The sequence below is a fragment of the Selaginella moellendorffii genome, unplaced genomic scaffold, assembly GCF_000143415.4.
Source record: "Selaginella moellendorffii unplaced genomic scaffold, v1.0 SELMOscaffold_11, whole genome shotgun sequence".
NCBI classification, from domain to species: domain Eukaryota; kingdom Viridiplantae; phylum Streptophyta; class Lycopodiopsida; order Selaginellales; family Selaginellaceae; genus Selaginella; species Selaginella moellendorffii.
This window is the reverse complement of record NW_003314272.1, coordinates 1,670,192-1,693,624: the sequence shown is the minus strand read 5'-3', so window position 1 is coordinate 1,693,624 and position 23,433 is coordinate 1,670,192. Positions and strand designations below refer to the sequence as shown.

Below are 23,433 nucleotides of genomic sequence, written 5' to 3'. Positions count from 1 at the left end.
AATATATATATATGTATGTATGTATGTATGTATGTATGTATATGTATATGTATATATATATTTTCAATAGAAGCTTTCAGAAAACACTGAGCCAAGCACATAAACTTCTTTATTTAACTTTAGTTGGTAGAAAACTAATGTATTTGAATTCGATGCATTCCTCTCTCAACTGTGTCAAGAGATCTCTTTTTCTTTTTTTGTCTTACACCACGAATCATCCACTTCAATCGTGGATGCTTGGTCAGGTAGAAACTTTGCGGAAGTCTTAGAAACCAAATTCTTCGTTGCTAGAGGCCGGTGAGTACGCTCGAACTTCTACATATGAAGAGCTTCCACATCATAGTGGCATAAGAAAGGGAAGAGTTCTTTGTGCTCATCATAACCTGAACTTATCAGGCAAGGATTTTTTGATCTTATTCGATAGATCTGGTTGCCCCCAACTTTTTTGCGCGAGCTTAAAAGAGACACAGAGTTTTTCCCGGGCGGAGACAAATGATGCTAGCTCAAGTTCTTCTCCCAGAGGCTTGTGACCGTCATCCAAAAAAAAAAAAAAAACTTTTGCGTTTAAAACCTTTGTTTTGCGAATTGCATTGTCAAGTTGGACAAGGGAATTAGAGGCATGGAGTACTTGATTCTCCACAGCAGTGAGGCCAGATCACCGAGAAAAAATGACTAAAAGATTACTTCCACTCTTCGCGAGCCAGGTTCTACTCGTCATCCTTTCGTGAACTGACATGAAAAAACTGATCTCGTGGAAGGACGTCGCCGAAACTCCAGTAACAGGAGCTTTGACGTGGGAGATTTTGTCTCAAGTAAGCGCGTGAGCTCGGCCAAATGGCATGTATTTGCAATTATAAGAACTTAAATTTAAATACAAGGTCCTGAAGGATGTAAGTTGTCTCTTGCTCGGTCGCGGGACACGCTATTGAACTGTTGCTCGACAGGAACCTTGAATGCATCCGGCGTAATGGGAGCTCCTCCCTGGCTCACATCAGATCACTTGTTCCAGAAGAATTCATCCTATTGCTGAGCGGCCGACGTGCATTGCACGACCGAAACTATTCCCCTCGCGAAGAGATTCGCTTTTAATTTTGGCCATTCGGAACACTTGCATCCCCCAACATAAATTCACTGTCTGACTTTAAGCTGGCAGATCGCCTCGAGCACCAAAAACTTCGGTATCGATCGATCTATCGTCACCAAAGTTAATGCTGCTGGTATTCCAAAACCTTCAAACGATGCTGCTGATAAAGATCGTCGTCACTGGATTCCTCTCCTCGCTACTACTACTGCTTAGAACCGAAGCGTCCGATGATGATCGCCAACACCACTTTGTTCTCGTCCATGGAGCCGGGCATGGCGCTTGGTGCTGGTACAAAGTCACAAACCTCCTCCATAAGGCCGGACACAAGGTGGACGCCATCGATCTCTTGAGCGCCGGGATCAGCAGCTTCGATCCCACCAGGGTTGGAACTCTTGTCAGATATACGTCTCCACTGGTGGATTTCCTGGAGCAGCTGCCTCACAACAGCACGGTAGTTCATCCTGTTCGGATCGATCACTCCTTTCCCTGTTTGACGCTATTGGATTTCCTGTATACTTCAGGTCGTGCTGGTCGGGCACAGCCTTGGAGGCGCGAGCCTCACGTACGCGCTGGAGAAATTCCCGGAAAAGATTGTTGCGGCGATCTACGTCGCGGGGCTGATGCTTCCCAGTGGACCCGCTGGCACCGCGCTCAACAACCAGGTTCGTCAATCGATCGATCGTTAGAAAAGAATTCCTCAATGCTTGTGCGAATTCGCAGCTCCAGGGAAGACTGCCAGTGCCCGGCCCTGCAGGAACCGTGCCTCTGGCAATCCCATTCCAGCTCGATCTCGTCCAAAATCTCCTCTACAATCTCTCGCCGCCTGAGGTAGGACGAAACGAAACCCCCCATCTTCCAAGAAACCCCGAACTATTTCCTGGATTTCATCCAATCGATATATCTGACCGATCGATCGATGCGCAGAACGTGGAGCTGGCGAAATCCCTCCTCAAGCCCGTACCAGTGCTGGATCCCGCCGTGAATTTCACGCAGGCGCGCTACGGCAGCGTCCCGCGCTACTTCATCAAGACCGATCACGACAATGTCGTGCTGCCCCAGGACCAAGATTTGCTCATACGTACCACTCCCCCCATCGGCGTCTTCAGGATCTCCTCGGATCACACACCCTTCTTCTCGAATCCCAGCGGTCTCGCGAGCCTTTTGGACCGCATCGCAAGAACGCTTCCATGATCCATTAACCCTTTCCATCTTCTTACTAACCTGCTTAAGCAAAGTTGACATGGCCGAGTTGGTCTAAGGCGCCAGATTAAGGTTCTGGTCCGCAAGGGCGTGGGTTCGAATCCCACTGTCAACAGACACCTTTTTAATACTACTTTACTAGATCACTTGGGCATTATTCTATTTTTCTTAGATCCATTTACCCTAGTTTTGCTCGTCGAGCTCGTCTTGGATCGCGCGGCCGGGAGGGGAGGAATGCGAGGCATGGCGTGAGATCTAGGGCTTAGCTTCCAGGGAATGCAAGCGGAGGCGTCGGCGCCGAGGACCACAACAGATGCAAGGCTCCAGGCGGGATCGACGACGACGACGGCGGGGAGAATGGCGGGGGTAGGGCAGCGAGTTCTCGCACGGGCCGGCGTGGGCGATGGCGGCAGCAGCAGCAGCATCGCCCCCGAGGAGCCCGTGGAGCAGACAATGCGCGAGGTCGTGCGGCCATCGCAGATTGGCACCGCGTCGCAGCTCATCTCCGGTGGCGTCGCGGGCGCGGTGAGCAAGACGTGCACAGCTCCGCTCGCTCGCCTCACGATTTTGTTCCAGGTATTTTTCTTTTTTCTTTTTCCTTGGTTTCTCACGCCACGAATCATCCAGGTGCAAGGCATGCGAACGAACCATGCCTTGGAGCAAGCAAGCATGCTGCGCGAGGCGTCGCGGATTTTTAGAGAGGAGGGGTTTAGAGCGTTTTGGAAGGGCAACGGGGTGACGGTCGTGCATCGCCTCCCCTACTCGGCTATCAATTTTTTCTCGTACGAGAACTACAAGCTTGTAAGTCTGCCATCCCCTCGGAGGTTTATCCATTTTTCTCGTACTTGCTGCTAGAGCAAAGGAGAAGATTAACGCTCCAAAATTTCCAGTTTCTCACGAGGATGTCTGGAGCAGAAAACCGTCCGGAGAGCTTGGGCGTTGGGATGGGGACGAGGCTCTTGGCTGGCGGCGGGGCGGGGTTAACCGCGGCGTCTCTCACGTATCCCCTGGATCTTGTGAGGACGCGCTTGGCAGCACAGGTAAGCGAGATCTTTCTCTCAAAACCATCGTTTTGTAACTTAGTTTCATTCCTTTTCTTCATTGCTGCCTGCTAGAAGAGACGTTCTAGTGTTGTAAAGTTGAAAGGCATCACCTTTAGCTGGAATGAGAGTTCCTGAATATCTGTGATACACTCATTGGCAGGTGGAATGACCTGTTATTTCGGAAATGGCTGCAGACAAAAGTAATGTACTACCGCGGCATCGTCCATGCCCTTGTAACTATATCACAAGAGGAGGGCTTCAAGGGTCTCTACAAGGGGATTGGTCCCACGCTACTGGTGAGCCACTTAAGAGTTTTCTTATTACTTTCTCTCGATCTCTGTACTAAGAACAAACTCTTTTTTCTCGTTACAGTGCGTAGGACCAAACATCGCCATCAATTTCTGCGCGTATGAAACACTGAAGAGCATCTGGGTGGCACAGAGGTAGTGTTAGTTTTCTTCTATTATAGTTCCTGACAAAAAGAACAAATCTATGGATGCAGTCCCAACTCGCCCAACATAATCACGAGCTTGTGTTGCGGGAGCGTCGCCGGGATTTGCTCGAGCACAGGTATGTTGCAGACTGAAATGGAAGTTAAAAACAACACTTGGTATTTTTCTTCGCCTTTTTCTTTTTGCAGCAACGTTTCCTCTTGATCTGATTCGAAGAAGAATGCAGCTGGAAGGCGCGGCCGGCCAGGCTCGCGTGTACAAGTCGGGCCTGATGGGGACGCTCAAGCACATACTCCATAGCGAGGGGCTGCGGGGCCTGTACAGGGGGATCATGCCAGAGTATTTCAAAGTCATACCGAGCGTGGGGATTGTTTTCATGACGTACGAGTTCATGAAGAGGGTCCTCCAGCCCAAGCCATGCGATTGATCGATCAGCTCTTTCGCTCGTTCCAATCTGGTGAAAGGAAAAAAAGAGCGTTGTCCCCGCTGACTGGTGAAGTCACTGGTCGGTGGAAGATTTTTGTGCAATCGTTTCTGATATTATACAGGATGTAGGTACACTTCTTGAGAGACACAAGGTCCTGTGAAGAAAAGATGGTGATGACAAGAATATTATAGAGGACTAGCGAATGAACCTACCTTTATTCCCTGTGTCCGGCGAAGAGAGCGACCCTTTTCTCTCTTTTTGCTTCTTTTTGGTTCTTAGTTGCGCTGAACTCTCACCATCTTTGTGCCGCAAACAGCCTTGGCATGGTTGTCAATCTCGATTAAACGCTGTTGAGTCGGTTTCTTTTTATGTCGCCTCGTTGTACAAAGAGGAAAAGGTGAGCCGCACGCTTTGTGTGGTGTGAACGCCAAGCGCATGAGCTGCAAAAATGTGTTAGAAGTTGCTAAGAGCGCCACGGAAATCGAGATTAAGTGACGCACCACCTTCTCTGGTTTGTTGTGGATCCTTGAGAAACGAACCAAATCCAGGAAAACGGAATGCGGCAGCGGCACAAACGGGAGCACGAGCAGGGGCAGCAGCAGCAGCAGGAGCAGAAGCATCTTTACCCTGTACTGCATCGACGGAGTCAAATAATAGAACTATGTGAGGAAGGAAGGAAAAGAAAACCAAAACAAGAAACGCTTACTTCGCTCTGAGGAAGGAAGAGGATGATGGAAAGCGCGAGCAGCAGCAGCAACAGCAGCACCGTAGCAGCGGAGATGCCTGGCCTCTCCTCCAAATTCCACCTGTACGAGAACCCGGAGTTTGATCGAGCGGAAATTGACTCGTCTCAGCAGCACCGAGTCGCGTGTTTCGAATCCATCCCTGAGAGAAATACCATCGGCAGCTCCAGGGCCGCTCAGCTTAGATCACTCGCGCCACCTTCCTTTGGAGCTCCTGGAGAAGATGCGGCGTCCGAGGACGACACAGCCAGCCAGCACGCGAAGCTCAACACGGAGGTCGAAGCACCTGTCCGAGTCTTCTTGAAGGTAAATCCACGTTCCACTTGCTCGTTGTCATTCTTCTAAACCATTGTCGCTCTTCGCAGTTCCAAAATGTGGAATATAAAGTCCTGCTTCCCGCTCCATCTCAGTCCCCCGGCGGTAAAACCAGCAGCAACGGTCACCACAAATATATCTTGCATGGAATCACCGGCTCTGTCGCTCCAGGAGAAATCCTGGCCATGATGGGACCGTCCGGCAGCGGGAAGACCACCTTGCTGAAGATTCTAGGCGGTCGCTTGCTCAGAGATGTGTCCGGGAGTGTCACCTTTAATGATGTTCCATACGGTTCCTTCATGAAGAAGAGGTTGGCTCGCGAGTTTTCTTTCTTTCCCACTGAGAACGTCGACGGTTTTGCACAGAATTGGATTTGTCGCGCAGGAGGACATCCTCTTCCCATACCTCACAGTCCAGGAATGTCTCGAGTTCACTGCCTTGTTGCGTCTTCCAAACACGATGACCCGCTCGCAGAAGATGTCCAAAGCTGATAGAGTTCTCAAAGATCTTGGCTTGGAAAGGTGCGTGCTACTCCTGTATTTGAAGCTGACTAGTGCGCTTTGGAAAGGTGCCGGCACACCATCATAGGAGGTCCATTCATTCCTGGAGTATCTGGGGGCGAAAGAAAGAGGACCAGTATAGGATCGGAAATACTGATTGATCCTTCATTGCTGCTTTTGGACGAGCCAACATCAGGACTGGATTCTGCCACAGCTTTGAAAATCCTGCAAGTTGTTGGGAACATAGCACAAGTAAGTTCCTTCGCTATTATGACCAGAAGATCTAAAGTTTTACTTGTTCTAAAGGCAGGAAGAACAATCCTTACCACGATCCACCAGCCATCGAGCAGGCTGTTTCACATGTTTGACAAGCTGATATTGATATCTGAGGGCCACACTATTTACTCGGGTCCTGCCAGGGAAGTGATGAGTTACTTTTCCTCGCTGCACTTTGTACCAGAGATAACTATGAACCCGGCGGATTTCCTGTTGGATTTGGCTGTAGGAGTGGTGCACGATATCAGCATCCCCGAAGAAATAACTAACCGCAGTCCAGAGGACGAAAAGCTAGATAATGCTGGTGCAAGAGTGATCAACGTCTTGGACTCGGAGATATTCTGCCACACCGTATCTCCAACGTATCAGCACGCAACAACGATCCCAAGACGTCCCGAAGACACTCAGCGAATTATTGTCCAGGTAAGTTCTCTGCTTCTCATGTACGCTGATGGACCGACATGTTTCCTGCAAAAGCACAGCACCTAAGAATGAAATACAAAACAGAACTGGAGCCAAAGGAGAAGCAGAAGATATGTACCTTGAAGGTTTCGAACAATCTCAAGGAGATGATCCAAGCCAAACACGACTTCTCATCATCCTGGCCACTTCAGTTTAAAGTGCTGTTTAAAAGAACATTCAAGGAGCGGTCCAGAGATTACTTCGATTACATCCGCTTCATTCAAGTCATTGGAGTATCCATAGTTCTCGGCTTGCTGTGGTGGCAATCAAAGCTCGATACCGAAATCGACGTTCGAGACCAGGTATATAGGCAGAAAGTTGCTCGTCCAGAACTGATTTCCCGTTTCTTTCCCTGCTGCCTGTCAGGCCGGACTTATATTCTATATCGCCATCTTCTGGTCCACTTCCGGGCTCTTCAGCTCGGTATCCACGTTCCCTCTGGAGAGACCCTTTCTTATCAAAGAGCTCGGGGCGGACATGTACAGCTTAAGCGCCTTCTACGCAAGCAGCACCATTTCGGACATCATAGCAGAGATTATATATCCCACCATCTTCGTCATAATAGTGTACTTCATGACAGGCCTTCATCGCAGCCTAGAGAGTTTTATGCTCACGCTGCTGTCCACTTACTTGTTAACGGTTGCATCCCAGGTGAGCTTCTCGTGCGTGTTATCATAGCTTCCACGTTTTTTCTTATGTCAATAGGGAGCCGGTGATCTCTTGGGAGCTGCTGTAATGGATGTCAAGAAATCTGGAACTGTTGCATCTTTGGTGCTGCTTCTTTTCCTGCTCGTTGGAGGCTACTACGTTCAGGTAAGTCCATTTAAATTTTGCGTTGACAGCGTCTAGAACCTGTTGTTGGTCACCAGCACATGCCCGTGTTCATGAAGTGGATAAAATACGTCTCCTTCATTTTCTATGGGTACCGGCTCCTTTTAAAAACCCAGTACTCACCAGAGCAGAAGTATGACTGCAAGGACGCCAGAGGTTGTCAAAGACTTGGAACTTCCTCGGCCTTTTATGGAGTAGATCTGAACGGAGGTGTCAAAGAGGCTTGCATCCTCATCGCAATGGCCATACTGTATCGAGTGTCTGCATATATGTTTCTCCGGCGGATAAGAACCAGTTTTTGATAGAGATATAAACTTTATATAAGCGTATGTACAAACCGGATCTTGCGCGTGAGCTGTAAAAAAAACCATACTGATAAAATAAGTAGACCTTGAAAGGATATGTAGTTAGGCGCTTTGTTTCAGGGCGCCAGTTTGAAGTGACGAAGTACTTTCAAAGATCTTGTCAGCATTGCCAACCTCAAAGCCGTCCCTCCTATGCCATTCTTTGAGCTGTCCAAACAGCTATCAATGTCAGGAAAAGCGAAAAGATGAAGTACCTGATCGGGCCCGAGATTTTGAAAAGCAGGCAGCACAAGGCGCTGTGCAAACTCGATATAGGAGGCAGGAGTCTCAATCTCGCCATCAGAGAAAGTACAAGGAACCAAATCAGCCACCGTCGAGCTTTGAAGCAAGCCCCTATCAGGACTAACTGGAGGATTCACAGAGAAATACATTTATAGACAGCCTGACTAGAAACTGCATGCGCAACGTACCCTTGAGAATTCCTCCATCTTTGTTTAGTTTTATACCGTTGCTCTGGAGGAACTCGTTTAGCTTGTTTATATCCTTCAGCTCGGAGTTTAAGCGATGCACGGAGATTGTAAGATGGTTCAGAGCATATCCGTTGGCAAGTGTCCAGGCAGCATACTCGCTCTCCCTGCAAGAAAGTATCAGCTAGTATAAAACATTCGATTAGAAAAATTCTGTACTGTGCAAGACGTTCGTAGTCCGCCACTGATGGATTTTCCCAAGGCAGGCAATCTAGCACGCTAGTTAATGGAGCATGTTTCAACAGAGCTCTCGCACGGCCTGTGTATGTTTTGATGACTTCCTGCGTTGTAAAATTCAACCAACCGCATCAAAAACTTTCTTGCTTACCTGTGACTCGGAGCTGAGTTGATTCACGAGAAGCTCGGAAATAAAAATCCGTGGCAATGGGCCATCAACACCGTCTCCTTCGATGTCAAGAAAATCCAGAGGTGGTGCATACCAGAATGCTCGTAGCTTCTTCGCTGGAAAACGAAGCTCGTCACGGCATTCATAGCCGAGATCGAGGAAGAGCTGAGCAATAGAGTCGATTCCAAATCCATCCACCTTGGAGACAAACACCAAAATGCCAGACAACAATGAAAGGATTTTCACGAATGAGCGAGAGTTTTACCCCAAACGTCCGGAATGCGAAATGATCGAACTTCACAGCTCCCCCGGAATTCGATCGAACCAGCTCCAGCGCCGACGAAGCAGTGACATTCTTCTTCAGGTATGGCGTGACCAGGGAGCGAAGAAATTTCCGAGCTATAAGCGGCATCGTCACGCTGGAGATCAAACAACACAAACCTAGAAGCTCGATCAAGAGCGCGATTCAGCGTCGCTTGCCTGGTAGAAGAGGAGCAGGCGATCGATGATCTTGCCTTGGATCGAAGTGCCACTGGATCTCCAGCTCCGGCTCGAAATATTTGCGACGAGGACGCCATCGCTAACTAGTAGAGAACACAAATACCGTGTCCTTGGGGTTCTATCACCACCGTTAGATGGCATTTTTAATTCTAGCCGTCGATTCCTAGGCTAGGGTTCTTCGAAACGAGAAATCGATCGAGCTTTGCGCGGTGGATCCTCTCCTCCCAGTAAGCAATCTCCAGGTCTAGCAGCAGGAGCAGCACTAGCAGCGGCAGGCGGTAGGGCGATGACGATCTTGTACGCGCTCGTCGCTAGAGGATCGGTCGTGCTAGCCGAGTTTAGTGCTGTCACAGGGAATGCTACCACCATCGCCCGGCGGATTATCGAGAAGCTGCCGGCTTCCAGCGATAGCCGCCTCTCCTATTCGCAGGATCGCCACATTTTCCACATCATGAAGGCCGATGGTCTCACTTTTCTTTGCATGGCAACAGATACATTTGGAAGTGAGTGAGTGAAGATTTTTTCTTCCTTTCTTTTGGAGCTCTATAGTTTTCTAGTCTCACACACTTGTTCTTTCTTTTTTTGTCGATCAGGACGAATTCCTTTCGCTTATCTGGAAGACATTCACATGAGATTTATCAAGACATATGGACGAGTTGCTCGCACCGCTCTGGCATACTCGATGAACGACGAGTTTTCTAGAGTTTTGCACCAGCAGATGGAATACTTTTCCAATAACCCCGAGGCGGACACGATCAATCGGGTCAAAGGCGATCTAAACGAGGTAGGCATGACTATCCATTCTTTGTTTGGTTCTTCTCACACTGGCTGTCGCTCGCGGTGTTCCAGGTCCGATCAGTTATGGTCGAAAACATTGACAAAGTCTTGGAACGAGGTGACAGAATAGAGCTCCTGGTGGACAAGACATCCACGATGCAAGATAATAGTTTCCGCTTCAAAAAACAATCCCGTCGCCTTCAGCAGGCAATGTGGATGAAAAACGCCAAACTCTTGTGAGTTATACCCATAGCTCTCGCTCTCGATCCGATGATCATCGCATCTCTTTTTTCTAGCTTTGAGCATATATAACACTGACGTTCCTCTTTTGTCTTTGCAGGGCTTGCATGACGTGCCTCATCGTCTTCTTGCTCTACATTGTCATCGCAATGTTCTGCGGCGGCCTTGGCCTATCATCCTGTCGCAAATGAGAGGATCCTTGCCTCCTCGTCGGATTCATCGTCGCAGCACCAAACCGAAAGAAGTTTTTTTTTTTTCCTCTCTCTCTTCTCTAAGGTTCGCCACTGCTCAAAGCTTGAAGTGTTTGTAGATATATCGTGTGGATTTTCCTTCCCCCTTTCGTTTGTTTTTGCTCATGATCGTAGGCTAGGGACGTGCACAGTGCAAATGCTTTTACAAGGCGACACCTCTTTTCTTCGCCATCCCGGCTTTGTTGTTTTCCTTCTCCTTTTTCCTTTTGTTCGTCTGGGAATCTCTGGGAATCAAGGCTGCCCGCGCTGCCCGCGGAGGAAAGCCGAGAGTTGCCAGGCCGGACACAACTTTTGTGGGGACACGAACGAACGAACTAACGCGCATTCAACAAACGAGCGCTCCAAGTGGTGGTCGCGAGATCGATTCCCTCTTTCCATACTTAAATAATTGGGTGGCATCGATTCCACAAACCCATAGCTCGATTCGATGATTATATTGTTTTAAGTGTGGTGGCCTCCACGCGCTTAACAAAACCGACCAAACTTTCCCAACCACAGCCCCTCGAAATTCTCCACGAAATCCTCTCTTTTGCGAGAGTCTTTCCATTCATCCTCATCTTGTGATTAGCGCGCTTGGTAATATGCTTGGTAATGGGAGCAGCATTACGAGATCTCTCTCAAAGTGGTGGCCATGGCTTCCACGCACGCAAATTATTGAGCATTCAGTGGGCTTGTGATTCTTATAAAAACTTTGGGAACTTTCTCGTTTGTTTATATGCGATTCGTCCAGAGATGATGGAATCGCCGACGTCGCTTTCCAAGGGGAGGGGCTGTTCCTTCTTGTAGATGCAACTTTCTAGATGGTAAGCTTGTAGCATCAATTGGAAGGAATTGGAGGAGTTTGCAAAAAGGAAGTTCTAGAGTTCCTATATATATTTCTCAAGAGGGGTCCCTCTCCTAGTCCAGTGCTCACAGGGATGATGATCATAATGCACCGCCCAGAATCATTCCCATTCGTTTCATATAACTTTCTTAGTTTTTCTCCCCGGCTCAACGTGAATGGGGTGATCCACGAGAAGGGCTCATCATCAAATCATAGATAATCACACTTGCAAATGATATTAAAGAATGCTGATGCTAGAAAAGCTTTCTTGTGTGTGCGCGCGCTAAACTGCTGTTTGTTGCTGGTTTTCGAGGCATGCGATCAAAGCACTCACTCATTTGGACGAGCCTCTATTGAGATTCCCTCCGGATACCTTGGATTGACTTTTCTTTGACTCCAGTTCCACTAAGTGAAATGTATATATGCTTGCTCGTCTCGGTATCGAGACATGACACAGTTCCCAGGACGGTGACTAAAGTCGTATTGTAAGTGAAAGCTTACCACCCTGATGAAATCACATGTCTGTGAGATAGTCAAAGCCTCCACCACCTTTCTTTTTTACTTTTTCTTACTTTTTTTCCTTTCTTTTTGAGATCAACTTCTGGTGATCCTTCGACATCTCACATCAGCACACGGAAGGGCTTGTGGTCAATCCACCCTCTACAGATACAAACACACTGCCGATTGTTAACCTGGAGTTCATGTGTTTGTCCAAGCCCCATTTGAGAAAACCCGGAAAAAAGTTGACAAAAAACATTATTTTAAAAGAGATCAGATGTGCATGAACTTCTTTGTTCTTGGAGGGTGTTCGCCTTGTCAAGAGACCTTTCAATGTGTGTGTGGGGATCAAAAAGTTGGGGGGCTTGATGCCGACGGGGATTGATTGCAACCTCACTTGTCGCTATCAATCACAAACAACCCCTTTGGACACCAAGATTGATTTTTAGTTCGAGTTCTTTAGCAACACACAAAATCTCCCCCGCGGAATTTGCATCTCAACCACAAGAAAGGGATAAAAGAAGGGGAGAGGAAGTCGCGCTCAAATATTGTTCTAGATACTTTTTTGAAAAAAGAAAATAAATAAATAAATAAATAGAAAGGAAGAAGAAGTCAAAAGAGATGGAAGATCGAAGGTACAAGCTTTGGTGAGGAAAAAATAAAGAGCTAAGCTACTACAACACCTCCCCGGCCACAAAAGAGAAAAAACATCAATTTTTTCCAAGGGAAATCAATGCAACCCAGTGGACAAAGTGTGCACGCAACTCCGAAGGCAAGATCAAACCGATCTACCCAAATTAGAACTCGAAGAACCAATTAACCCGGAAGTATACAAGGGTGTGGGCTCACAAACTACAAGTGCAGTACGAAGCCCAGAGCAAGGATCATCCGAGGGAGCAAATTCCATCCTTTCATTCAAGGCGTTTGTAAACTCGAAAAGAAGAAAGCACTCTGTATGATTGGGGCATTTTTCTGATTGAAGGGAGAGGAAGTTCTTTCTCCCTTCGAGTTGTCCCCACAGATAAGGAAAAAAGGTGGCGGCGAAAACAAAGAGCCCCACGGAAAAGTATGCGCATAGGTTAAGACCATGCAAGAGCGAGAATGTTCCTCTCCATTTATCATACCCAATGTTATTAGGCGCTAAACTCTGCCTTTAGTGGGGAAAGGAAATACACGGACTTCTAAGATGATCCCTTGGTGGCGTTTCAAAATACACATATTTTTTAAAGGAAAAAGCAATTTGGATCTGGCACGGGAGTTTCCAAGACCGAGGCCAAGCGTAGCTCTACGCCCCTGTGTACGTATGCGCAAGTTGTGAATCAGTAAAAGTTCTGGCTGGCGCGCGCCCGGCTTTCGAGGTATATTACTTGTGTGTTTTACATGAAAAATAAATGGTCTAGAGGTGGTGGTCCCAAATTGGCTTAATGAGTTTGGTGTGGACAATTGGGCCCGTCACATCACAGACCGAGAAGGCGGGCCACCACCGGCTTTTTTGCATTGGCTTGGGCCACTGGCCGCTGGAAAAATGGGGCACGGACGGCCCACAAGCAACACGCGTGTGCGTACGGTCGTGGAAGCCTTTGCGTGGAAGCTCAAACATCCATGGAGCATCCAGGTTTATTCCCCGGATCTTTCCATGGCTGCTCCAGCTTTCCAAGACAGCATTTGGGCAGCTGGACGGGCCGGATTGCCCCACGCGTCCCCTGTTGGCTGGTTCGATTGCCAAGAAGAGAAGCTTCGCCAATTGGAAACGTGCGTGACTGATTTTGATGTGATATACCATATACCTGTATGCGTGGAGTGAACTCACTTGGCATTTGGTGTTTGTCATGGATCGACTTTCTCGTTGATTCGTCAATCAATTCCATATTGTGAAGGGAAAAATCTTGCGATTCGATCGCTGTCAGTTCCAATCACAAGGATTTTTTGGCTTAAGGGAGGAGAGGCTTGTAATGTCCGTGTCCGCCACCTTTTGTAGCTCGTGCTTTTGTTTGTTTCTTGGCTGCGGCGATGGAGCTAGCTCTATATAGAGATTTGTGGGTTTTGATGTTGAGACCTCCTCCTCGCAGATACTCTTGAGGTTGAGAGAAACGTTTTTAACTACGAAGTGGTCGTTCCTTGGGCAAAAAGAATATCACGCTGCTGCACTTGTCTCTTGGAGGACAAGTCCCATCCCGCCTTTCTTTTTCTCGTTTATGATTCCTCCTCCAAGCAAAAGTTTCCCTTTGTTCTTCGGTTTTTCTTTCTTCGTGGGATCAACTTGGAGGAGCCAAAAATCTCTGCGTACTTTGTATGCATTGCTGCTGCTGCAATATGCAAAGGACTTTTTTTCCCTTGCAAAGCTTGCTCTAGATTAAAAAAAAAAAGTTCTTTTGTCTGTGATGGATAAGGAAACGCTATCGCTGCTGCTGTTGCTGAGCGAGCACTCTATGTTGGTGCACGAGGGGAGATCCAAATTGCCGGTGCTTGTACAAGCCGATTGAAAAGCGATATGGCGAACAAACCAACGAACGATTTGGACATGGTTGGAGTGATTGGACAATTTTCCCCCTCTTGTTTTTGTGGGATCGTGTAAAGGAAGAAGGAGAAGCCTTTGATCCGTGAGGGTGACCGACTATCTGAGACAGCAATCTCGGCTGATTGATTGGATTGATTGCTGATTGATGGTGGCGAAGCCAAGCCCATGGAGTGGAAAATGGATGGATTGGATGGAAATGGTGGTGCCGGTGGTGGTGGTGGTCTCAAGGAGAGAAAGTCGAGGCAGCTTTCAGCTTTGTTCTTCCTGCCTGATCACGCGAATGATAACTTCTGGCTCTTTTTGTCGCTGCGTTTGCTTTCCTTCTTTCCATGGATCTTTTTCCTATAGTCCATTATTCCCTTTCAACTTGCGTTGATGTTCCAAGGAGAACTGAAAAAACATAAGAACTGCGATGGCGATTGGCTTGGCAGTGAGGGGAAGTAGAAAAAAGGCACCATGTGTCGGGTCGGGTAGCAAATGCCCACAATTTTAATTTTGCATCTCTCGGATGGGACGGGAGGATCTCCCTTGGGAAGCAGAGCATCCGCAAGAGCCCTAAATAGTTTACAAAAAAGTGGCGCCAGTGGCCATCGAACAAATTAAAGGAACTGACTCATGGCGTCGCTGTCTGATCGAAGAGCTTTTGGGCGCTCAGTTCCAGCGAGCGAGCCTGGGCCGATTGAAACCCGGGTTTGGGATAGTTTGATCAGATCATATGATGATCGTCTCTCTCTGTTCATCCCCTGTTTTGTTCGTGGCGGAATTGAATCAATTTCTTCGCCGCTTTTGTCTGCTGTTGGCTGGGATGGAAGGAGAAAATGAGTGAGAGGAAAAGGAACCTCTGTTTTGGTAGGCACGCATCTGGAACAAAGGTGATTGACGAGGTGGCTTTGTCAATGTAAGCTCTCTCTCTCTCTCTCTTCCGCGCGCGCTCTCTCTCCTCTGCCACATCGCACTTGCATTGAGTATAGACGGGGACGGATCCTCCTAATCTCCTTTTCTTTTCTCGAAAGTTTCTTTCGCTCTGGCTCGCGCTGCTTGCCGGCTGGCTTGCTGTCGAGCCTGTGTTCGCTGCCAGAAGCATATACAGCAGCCTTGGACGGATCCACCTCCACGCACACACTTCACTTCCGCCGCCCCGAAATTCAATCAAGCTCCCAACCCGGCCAAGAGCCGATGGATGGATCCATCACCCATCCATCACCACCCCGCCCAGGATCGCCCAAAAACAATCTGACCCAGCCCAACACAAAGTCAGCAGTGGCCAGCAGCGGCCCAGGCACACATCTGCAAAGCACACACAGGCCTTGATAGCGAAAGATTGATACCTCCCAAATATTATATGAAGGAAGAGTTAAATTCTCGTCTCGATCTCGCCAGGAAGATGAGGAGGGCCTCCATATCTCTCTCTTGCAAACAAGGACGAGCGGGCGTTTAAAGCTTGGGTACAAATCTGGGGCAAGATCATCAGGAGCACTAGAAATACGATCTCCAATTTGTGTCACAAGCTTGCTAGCAGTGAGCGCAGAGCTGGCTGGCTGCATGGGCTGCTGGAAGCATCAAAGTATCCCTCCAATCCAAATTTTGGCACGCTTTGATCCCCCTCTACTTTGCTGCAGTGTACTTTAAAGGGGATTACATTCTCCAAGAACCGCATTAGTCTTAATCTTCTTTTCCATTAGCCAGCTTATCCCACCACCTTTTTGGGGCGCTGTTTTTCTCGTGGAAGATACCACCGGATAAGACAACGTTCGTACGGTCTTGAACAGATTGGCGCCACGCGTCCTCTGGTCAACCCAGTGTATACTGGATGATTGGGAGCGTTGGATACGCGGATCGGACGGTCAAAATGGGCCATCCCCACGTACGGCATCCCCGTACGGGCGCGCCTGCGGGCATTTGCTGCCCGCCGTCTGTAAGGGCATTGTTTTTTATTCGTGTTCTGGCGTTGGAAATTCGTGCGAGGGGCCGGCGAAATGCCCGGGACGGGGTTCCCCTAAACATTCCGTTTGGCGGTGTTGTCAATGATCTGATCCGGTGCTAAAACACCAGGGCTATTCGAGGACGGGGATCTTGGCGGCATCTTGTCGATCAATCGTTTATCTCGGGTGGAAAAGAAAACCACTCAAAATGCCGGGCCGATTCCTACGCATATGAAGTACTCCGCGGTGAGAGAGGACTATCTCGTCGAGAAAATGCCCGGGAATATCCCTTGGCGGGCGTTTAAGACAGGGATGTGGTAAAAGACTAAAAGACCGGATGGTGACTGATGATTTTTGCACTTGGTTTGTTAATTAACAAGGCAAGCCGGCCGAAATGATAGTGTTTTTGTGGTTTTAACTTTTAACAGCGACCGACGGGGGAGTGTCTATTTTGTCGCCCATGTACGGGCGTGGAAGTAAACAACAGATTTTTTTTAAAAAAAATTTTGAAAAAAAATTCAAATTCAAATTTTAGAAAAACTTGAAAATTTTAACCGCGAAAGCTAAGCTATGGTAACGCGGTCCTTTGGTGATGATCTCATGCTTGCCTTGGAGGCGCTTAGCTAAACAAAAGAAATTGAAAGAGGGATCCAAATTTTTCTTCTTTTTTGTAAAGGCCTGCCCGGTTGGTCGATCGATCCAGCTTCTCGTCTTCCAAAAGACAGGGCGGGGCCGATCGGTCGGTCGTTCGCTCGTCGCCGAGCGAGCGATCGATTTTCGCGTGCGTGCCATGCTTTCGCGGCTCGCTGGCTATGGCGGCTTAATCCACCGTCCCACTAATCCGGCATTAGCAGAATAATATACTCTTCTCTCGCCTTTTGCTCCTGGCAGCTTTCCGGTGTTCATTCAAATCCTTCGTCTCTCCTTTTTCTTCTTTCTCTCGTTTTCTTTCTTCTTTCTCTTTTGCCCTTTGCTTCTTTTCCCCTTTCCAGTTCTTAAGAGAGTTCTTGGGTTTCTTCCATCAATCAAGGAGATCTCGAGGCTCTTTCTCGTTATCAGGCTCATCTTTCCTCTCAACTCTCACTTCACTCACACTCGCCCAGACAAAGGGTTGTCACCTGACTGACAGCAACCTTGTCCCAAGCCCCCCTTGTGTTCGTGAATCGTGATTCGTGATTCGTGACTGATTGGGTTTCTTAAAAGGGGGGCGATGATGCTCGTCCGCAGCGCTGCCGCTGCCACTGCGGCGACGACGAGCAATCAATCGCGATGGTCCGTGCTTGCCTGATCCGACCTGGTGTGTCCGGAACGAAGCTCGACGACGACCAAGAGGAAGAAGAAGAAGAGGAAGAAGAACCAAGAACGAAGAGAATGATGGGGAATGATCACAGATAGTAGAGAGACTTGGGCGAAGCAACGACCGATTGATTGATCCGGCCGCGAGACGAGCTACTTTGGTGGCTTGCAGTGGGATCCAAGCCAAAACCAGCAACACCAACATCGATTTCTCGATCCAAGGCTGGTCTCTACTCGACGTTCTCGCGTTTCTCCGTTTTATAGTTCTTTGTCCTTTAATACTTTAAGTTAGAACAGAGGGGAAGAGGGACGGAGGAGGGGGACGAAGAAGAAGAAGAAGAAGAAGCCCTTTTCATATTCCTTGTGTTGTGTGTCCCTCTCGCGGTGCGTCAAATCACACCCAGAGAAGGAGAGAAGGGCTGGGAGAGAAAGCTCTCGTTTTCATGGTGTGTTACTAGTGAGCTACGTTTTTGTGTATGTGTGTGTGTGTTTGGTGGTTGGAGTTCCTGGGGATGAGAAACAAGACCCCAGATCATCCAGAGTGAGATGTGGATGGGCGGACATGGACGGATTCGTGGATCGAAGTAGCATGGCGGCCAGCAGCACAAACTTATAACAGCATATAGAGAGAAGAAAGCAAATCAAATCGATCCAGGAAGGAGCAGCAGCAGTAGCTGCGAAGCAGTGGATTCATTTGATTCTCCGTGGATCAACCCAGGTTGAGAGGGAGCTCCTCGCCAAAGTGGTGTTTTTCTTGTGGGATCCAAGCTCCAAGCTTGTTCTTCGCTAGAGAGGAAAAGATGTTGGAGGGCGTTGTTGTTGGGTGTGAAAGCGATGAGAGGCGGGTCTAAAGAGTGCTTGCTGTGCTCCTCCTCCCCTCTTCTCCCTTCTTCCATCGATTTGCGAGAAGTCCAAAGTGTGTGTGCGCGAGAGTCTAGAGAGTGTGTCTCTTTGCTCTAGCGAGAGCGTAGCGTTTTGTGTGTGGTCGTGTGGAGTGTGGAGTGTGTGCGCTCTTTACTAGAGAGAACATCGAGGTAGAAGTAGTCGAGTTGCCCCTTCCTTGGTTCTTTCTTTCTCGTGGAGCGACGGAAGCCTGTCGATTGGTTGCGGGTTCTGATTTTGTTCTTGCGATCGGTGGAGTGAACAGTGAGGCGGATCATCGTGGACTTTATCAAGATCACGCTGGTGAGTTCTACTTCTCTCGATTCCAGGTCCATGCTTCTTTAGACTCTCTCTTTCTCTCTCTCTCCCTCTTTTTTCTTCCTCCTCTCTTTCTTCTCCATGAAGAGGGTCGATGGGCTTGCCTTCCGGATAGAAAGAATTGGTCGTGCGATAGCTTGGCTGGATTGTTCTCTTCCAAAGGTCTGGGCCATCTTCCTTCTAGCATTGAATTTCCAAGGACGAGTGCTGTAGCCTCTATGTTCTTGAGAGCATCATGGAAGTCTTCCACTCTTTATCAAAGGCTGCGCTGGCCGCTCGAGGCGAGAACTTTCGAGCTTTCCGAAAGAGATTCATTCATATCCCAAAAGTTGTGGGGCTAGCAGCAAAATCACCGCAGCAGGAAGCATCCATCCGTCGCATCTTTGTGGGTTTCTTTTCTTTTCTTTTCTTTGAGAAGCGTCACTTCACGGATAGATTGTGGGAGAGGGAAGGGGGAACGGGAGAGGAAAACTTTATTCCTGCTCAAAGATGTGATTTTTATCCATCGTCAATCCATCTTCCTCCTAGTTTCATCCAAAGCTTGTCGAGAATTCTAACTCGTTCGTTTGTGCACTCCCTACAGCCAAGTTTCTGGAATTTCTCTCGGCCTGGAAGTTGAAATGCGAAGTTGCTGTGAGTCCTCGCAGAAACTCTTGTCGAATGGCTTGTTTGAACGCTCGAATCTCTTTCTTATCTTCTTGCGAGCTTTTTCTTTCTTTTCTTGTTATTTCTTCGTGAATTCATGCCGCTTGTGCGATTAATCACGCTCACGAGTGCATGCTTTGTGTGTGGTGGCTTTGACTCTCTCGCAGATTCCTAGAGAAGCATGTTAAGTACCCTCGGAAAGAACTCGTCCAGTAGAAGCACCGCAACACCATGTCCTTGATGCAAGTCCTGACGAGTGCTAGAGACTCGTTCCAATCGCCCACAACGCCATACTCCTTCCTCGGCGGCGCCTCCACCTTCCACCACGAACCGCGAGACACCGCCACCACCACCGATACTCCACTCTATTTTTCCTCCACACGCGATCATCCTAGCGATCATTTCAGTCACCACCACCACCACCACCAGCGGGCCAGCGGCGGCGATCATGGAGCTTACTCTCTGGGATCTACACCAGCGGCGACGGGAGATCTAAAACTTAGCAGCCACAGCAGCAGCAGTAGCAGCGGTGGTGGTAGGGGTAGCAGCAAGGCCGAGGCGATCAACGCCAGTTCCATCGATCAAACAAGATCAAACTCTGGCCACCATAGCATGAACACCAACTTACAGCACGTAGCGCAGCAAAGCCGGCGGGAGAAGCTTCGGATCCCCGGCTCCTTGCAGCAGCAGCAGCAGCATCAGCCAGCCTCTCCAAATCACAGCGGCGATCATGGACGATCGCAAGGCGGCGGAGAAATCCACCACCACCACCACCACCAAGGTCATGATCATCACGACAACATGGAAGCGTCGGTTCGTGGTAGTGGCTATGGCGGAAGCGCGGGGCAGGACGCCATGCTCTCGGTCTACAACAATCCAATGCTCGGCCCGGAGCTCTACAACTACACGTCCGGCTCGGACCTCCTCACCGCGGTGTCCGGGAAGAACCAAGGCTACATTCTCACCGGCGGTGGCACCGATGGTATCACTCAAGGCGGCGTGGTTTACACCCCGGGATCGCAAGCCGGAGCTTTCAACTCCAACGTTCTTGGAAAAGGTGGCGGAGGAGCTGCATGGCCTGGCGGCGGTGGCTTTGCCGCGAACAATATGAGCATGCAGCAAACGTTTGGAAGCACGACCGGGCGGGACCTGAGCGCTTACTTTGCGACCGGCGGCGGCGGCGGAGCTCCAAACTCGCAGGAGGCAATGCAGCTCTATCTCATGAACGCAGCGGCGGCGGCGGCTGCTGCCGGATACGGCGGATTCGCCGCCAGTTCTGGAGATGGACCGCCGCCGGCCCAGGCGGCGGCGGGAGCTCCCGGGAGCATGGTTTTCATCCCGGGGCCGGCGGCGTCGCAGACTCCCATTGGAGTGCCGCTCCACAGCTCGCAAAACTCACTCTCCCAGACCTCGCAAGTTACGTCCGTGTCGAACTCTCCGGTGGCGTACCGTGGTGGAAGTGGAAATGGTGGCGGAGGATCGCACTTCTCGAGCTGGAAGAGTGGCGACGAGCTGGTTTTCATGCCCGGGAGCGAGCGCGCCGCCAAGACGTCGATGGACGTAAGCGACTTCTCCGACTACCACCAGCACGCGGCGGCGGCGGCGGCGTTCCACCAGATGCAAGACCATCTCTCCTCGCAAGCCCCGGGTGGCGCCGCCGGCGGTGGCGGCGGTGGAGTCTTCCAGGGCCTCTCGCTCTCGCTCTCCTCCCAGCAGCCGCCGCCGCTCAACGCTTTCGACGTGATCCAGCAGTCGGGGCTGGATCACGGCCAGGATCACCAGGCAGACAGCAAGCGATCCAAGCTGGCGGCGGACTTGAGCCACTTCCGGCGGGATTTTATTGGCGGCGCCGCCGCTCCCAAGGTCCCGGACGCCGCCAGCGCCACTCCGGCCATGTCCGCCAGCTTTAACATCATCTCCAGCAGCCGCTACCTCAAGGCTTGCCAGCAGCTCTTAGAGGAAGTTTGCAGCGTTGGAAGAGGTGGCAAGCAAAAGAGCAAACCATCCAACTCTCAGGGATGGACAGCGGCGGGGGGCGGCGGAGGAGGAGCGGCGAGCCCTCTCACAAGCCCGACTTCTGCTACTACTCCTAGTGCTCCGGCGAACAACAATCCAGCACCGACGACGAGCAAAGATCAAAGCGCTCCAGCTCCGGCTGCGGGGTCATCTCAAGAACTTTCGAACGAGAAGGATGCTTGCGTGAGCGCTGGAAACAATACCGCCGTAAGCTCCACTTCGCCGGGTGGCGGAGGAGCTAAAACCGCGCCTGGAACTGGAGGAGCTGGGGGTGCTACCACGAGTGGGACTGGAACAGCGTCTGCGGCAGCGGCCCCAAGCTCGATCGAAGGTGGAGTGGAGTCGACGAGCGCGCTGAGCGCCGAGGAGAAGCAGGAACTTGAGACGAAGAAATCCAAGCTCATCGCCATGCTCCAAGAGGTGACGAACTTTTCCCATGCGTGATTTGGATCGAGCTAAAACGTTCTGTTTTTCTTGGCAGGTGGATCGGAGATACCGGCAGTACTACGATCAAATGCAAGTGGTGATCAGCTCGTTTGATGCGGTGGCCGGCGTTGGAGCGGCCACTCCCTACACGGCTCTCGCGTTGCAAGCCATGTCTCGCTACTTTCGGTGCCTGAAGGACGCCATCACGGGGCAAATCTCGCTGGTTTGCAAGTCCCTGGGCGAGGAGGACATCTCCAAGCAGATCACCACCAAGAGCCCCACTTCCCGGCTCCGCTTCATCGACCAGCAGATCCGGCAGCAGCGAGCGTTCCAGCAGCTCGGGATGCTCAACCAGCACGCCTGGAGGCCGCAGCGAGGACTCCCCGAGCGATCGGTTTCGATCTTGCGAGCTTGGCTCTTTGAGCACTTCCTCCATCCGTAAGTTTTGTTTGGCTTTTTCTCTTCCTCGAAAGTTGGAGCTTGGAATGTTTGGTGCTGCTGGATTGGTCCCTGACTGGGTGATTGCTTGATTTGCGGGCGATTGTCGCTTCCTGGAAGTAGAAATGTTTGACGTGATGCATGCATGGATCGACCGAGCAATTAAGTGTTCTTGTGTAACGCTCGAGCGAAGCTAACTTTGCTGGATTTTCCAGGTATCCCAAAGACGCGGACAAGATGATGCTAGCGAGGCAGACTGGTCTTACAAGAAGTCAGGTAATTTCCTCTCCCAAAGTTCCCGGAACTTTAATGCTCCAATGTTCTTGGAGCTAAACTTCCAAATAACGGAGTATCGACTGACACTTATCGCGATCACAGGTGTCCAACTGGTTCATCAACGCTCGAGTGAGGCTATGGAAGCCAATGGTGGAGGAGATGTACCAGGAAGAAACGAGAGATCACGAGCTGGACGCGGCGGTGGCGCGGATGCAAGCCGCGAGCGAGGAAAACGAGCTCAAGAACAGCAGTGACGCTCTCACCGATCCCAAGTCGGGGAAGCTCATGTCCATGGATCACTCGGGGCAGCAGGACTTCATCCACGAGACCAGCCCGGTCGACTACAATCCGGGGCTCCGGAAGCAGCAGCAGCAAAACATGGTGGTCGGATCGTCTCCAGCGGATTTGTACGAGGATTCCAGCGTCCAGCACCACCAGCAGCTCAAGAAATCCAGGTACCACGATCCATCCTCGGCGGACTTTGGACACCACCATATGGAAGTGGACATGAAGCCGGAGAGCGATGATAGCTTGGGAGTCCACGGCTATGGAGGTGGCGGCGGCGGAGGATACCACGACCAGAGCCTCCGCTTCTCCGCCGCCAATCCAGGCTTTCGATACAACTTAAATCCTTCGCCGGGAGGTGGAGTATCTCTCACTCTGGGACTCCAGCACAGTGACAGCAGCTTGGGAGGAGTGATCCATCCTCACGCGGCGGCGGCGGCAGCAGCCTACTTGCAACCGCAGGGATTCCACGCGCTGGCTCGTGGCGGCGGTGGCGGCGGAGGTGGTGGAGGTGGCGGCGGCGATGATTTCTCCAGCTTGTACGACAATGCGGCGGCGGCGGCGGCGGCGGCGGGGTTGCACGACGGGATGAACTACGCGAGCAGGAAGCATATGGAGAGCCAGCTGCTGCACGATTTTGTGCCTAGCTAGTGGATCGATCGCTCGGCTATTCTTCTATATTTTCCTCTCCAAGAACTTTGGAGAGATACTCCCGAAGAACACCTCGAAGACGTCTATATTCCTCGTGATCACGGGCAGGAATTTTATATAGCTAGTGCTCACCGAATTTATAGTGTTCTTTTCCAGCTT

At 50.2% G+C, this 23,433-nt stretch overlaps 6 protein-coding genes and 1 non-coding gene across 9 annotated transcripts; 6 read left to right on the top strand and 1 right to left on the bottom strand.

Moving 5' to 3' along the window:
• The first annotated feature begins 1,135 nt into the window (after positions 1 to 1,135).
• Positions 1,136 to 2,385, top strand: LOC112345979 (putative methylesterase 13, chloroplastic). Of its 2 annotated transcripts, XM_024673871.1 has the most exons (4): positions 1,136 to 1,535; positions 1,606 to 1,746; positions 1,805 to 1,912; positions 2,009 to 2,385. In XM_024673871.1, exons 1-4 carry the CDS (start codon positions 1,209 to 1,211, stop codon positions 2,273 to 2,275), a joined length of 843 nt encoding a protein of 280 aa, XP_024529639.1. In that variant the 5' UTR covers positions 1,136 to 1,208; the 3' UTR covers positions 2,276 to 2,385. The 2 variants fall into 2 exon arrangements, with proteins under 2 accessions (XP_024529639.1, XP_024529638.1); XM_024673870.1 differs by having other exon boundaries at positions 1,805 to 2,385.
• On the top strand, positions 2,319 to 2,399 carry TRNAL-AAG. Its single transcript has one exon. It is a non-coding gene; the product is annotated as a tRNA-Leu (tRNA).
• A 67-nt stretch (positions 2,400 to 2,466) lies between these two features.
• LOC9658636 (mitochondrial substrate carrier family protein V) lies at positions 2,467 to 4,573 on the top strand. The gene is made up of 7 exons (XM_002969034.2): positions 2,467 to 2,860; positions 2,912 to 3,085; positions 3,175 to 3,324; positions 3,522 to 3,623; positions 3,700 to 3,770; positions 3,830 to 3,897; positions 3,968 to 4,573. Exons 1-7 carry the CDS (start codon positions 2,561 to 2,563, stop codon positions 4,204 to 4,206), a joined length of 1,104 nt encoding a protein of 367 aa, XP_002969080.2. The 5' UTR covers positions 2,467 to 2,560; the 3' UTR covers positions 4,207 to 4,573.
• A 190-nt stretch (positions 4,574 to 4,763) lies between these two features.
• On the top strand, positions 4,764 to 7,647 carry LOC9651208 (ABC transporter G family member 26). The gene is given in 10 exon segments (XM_024673614.1): positions 4,764 to 4,835; positions 4,928 to 5,014; positions 5,135 to 5,622; positions 5,624 to 5,785; positions 5,833 to 6,016; positions 6,071 to 6,352; positions 6,523 to 6,804; positions 6,869 to 7,153; positions 7,208 to 7,315; positions 7,372 to 7,647. Coding segments are annotated over 10 exon segments (2,214 nt in total). The 3' UTR covers positions 7,636 to 7,647.
• LOC9658635 lies at positions 7,629 to 9,127 on the bottom strand. Its single transcript, XM_002968740.2, has 7 exons — positions 8,992 to 9,127; positions 8,777 to 8,930; positions 8,494 to 8,709; positions 8,325 to 8,446; positions 8,109 to 8,272; positions 7,893 to 8,044; positions 7,629 to 7,845 (listed from the first exon to the last, which is right to left on the bottom strand). Exons 1-7 carry the CDS (start codon positions 9,087 to 9,089, stop codon positions 7,741 to 7,743), a joined length of 1,011 nt encoding a protein of 336 aa, XP_002968786.2. The 5' UTR covers positions 9,090 to 9,127; the 3' UTR covers positions 7,629 to 7,740.
• Positions 9,128 to 9,155: 28 nt separating this feature from the next.
• On the top strand, positions 9,156 to 10,695 carry LOC9658634 (vesicle-associated membrane protein 714). Its single transcript, XM_002969032.2, has 4 exons — positions 9,156 to 9,515; positions 9,606 to 9,796; positions 9,862 to 10,025; positions 10,130 to 10,695. The coding sequence occupies exons 1-4, from the start codon at positions 9,299 to 9,301 to the stop codon at positions 10,218 to 10,220; spliced, it is 663 nt and encodes a 220-aa protein (XP_002969078.1). The 5' UTR covers positions 9,156 to 9,298; the 3' UTR covers positions 10,221 to 10,695.
• Positions 10,696 to 16,816: 6,121 nt separating this feature from the next.
• LOC9658633 (BEL1-like homeodomain protein 2) lies at positions 16,817 to 23,432 on the top strand. Of its 2 annotated transcripts, XM_024673752.1 has the most exons (6): positions 16,818 to 18,522; positions 19,121 to 19,170; positions 19,350 to 21,618; positions 21,680 to 22,062; positions 22,278 to 22,338; positions 22,441 to 23,432. In XM_024673752.1, the coding sequence occupies exons 3-6, from the start codon at positions 19,414 to 19,416 to the stop codon at positions 23,272 to 23,274; spliced, it is 3,483 nt and encodes a 1,160-aa protein (XP_024529520.1). In that variant the 5' UTR covers positions 16,818 to 18,522; positions 19,121 to 19,170; positions 19,350 to 19,413; the 3' UTR covers positions 23,275 to 23,432. The 2 variants fall into 2 exon arrangements, with proteins under 2 accessions (XP_002969077.2, XP_024529520.1); XM_002969031.2 differs by lacking the exon at positions 19,121 to 19,170 and having other exon boundaries at positions 16,817 to 18,522.
• The last annotated feature ends 1 nt before the right edge of the window (position 23,433 follows it).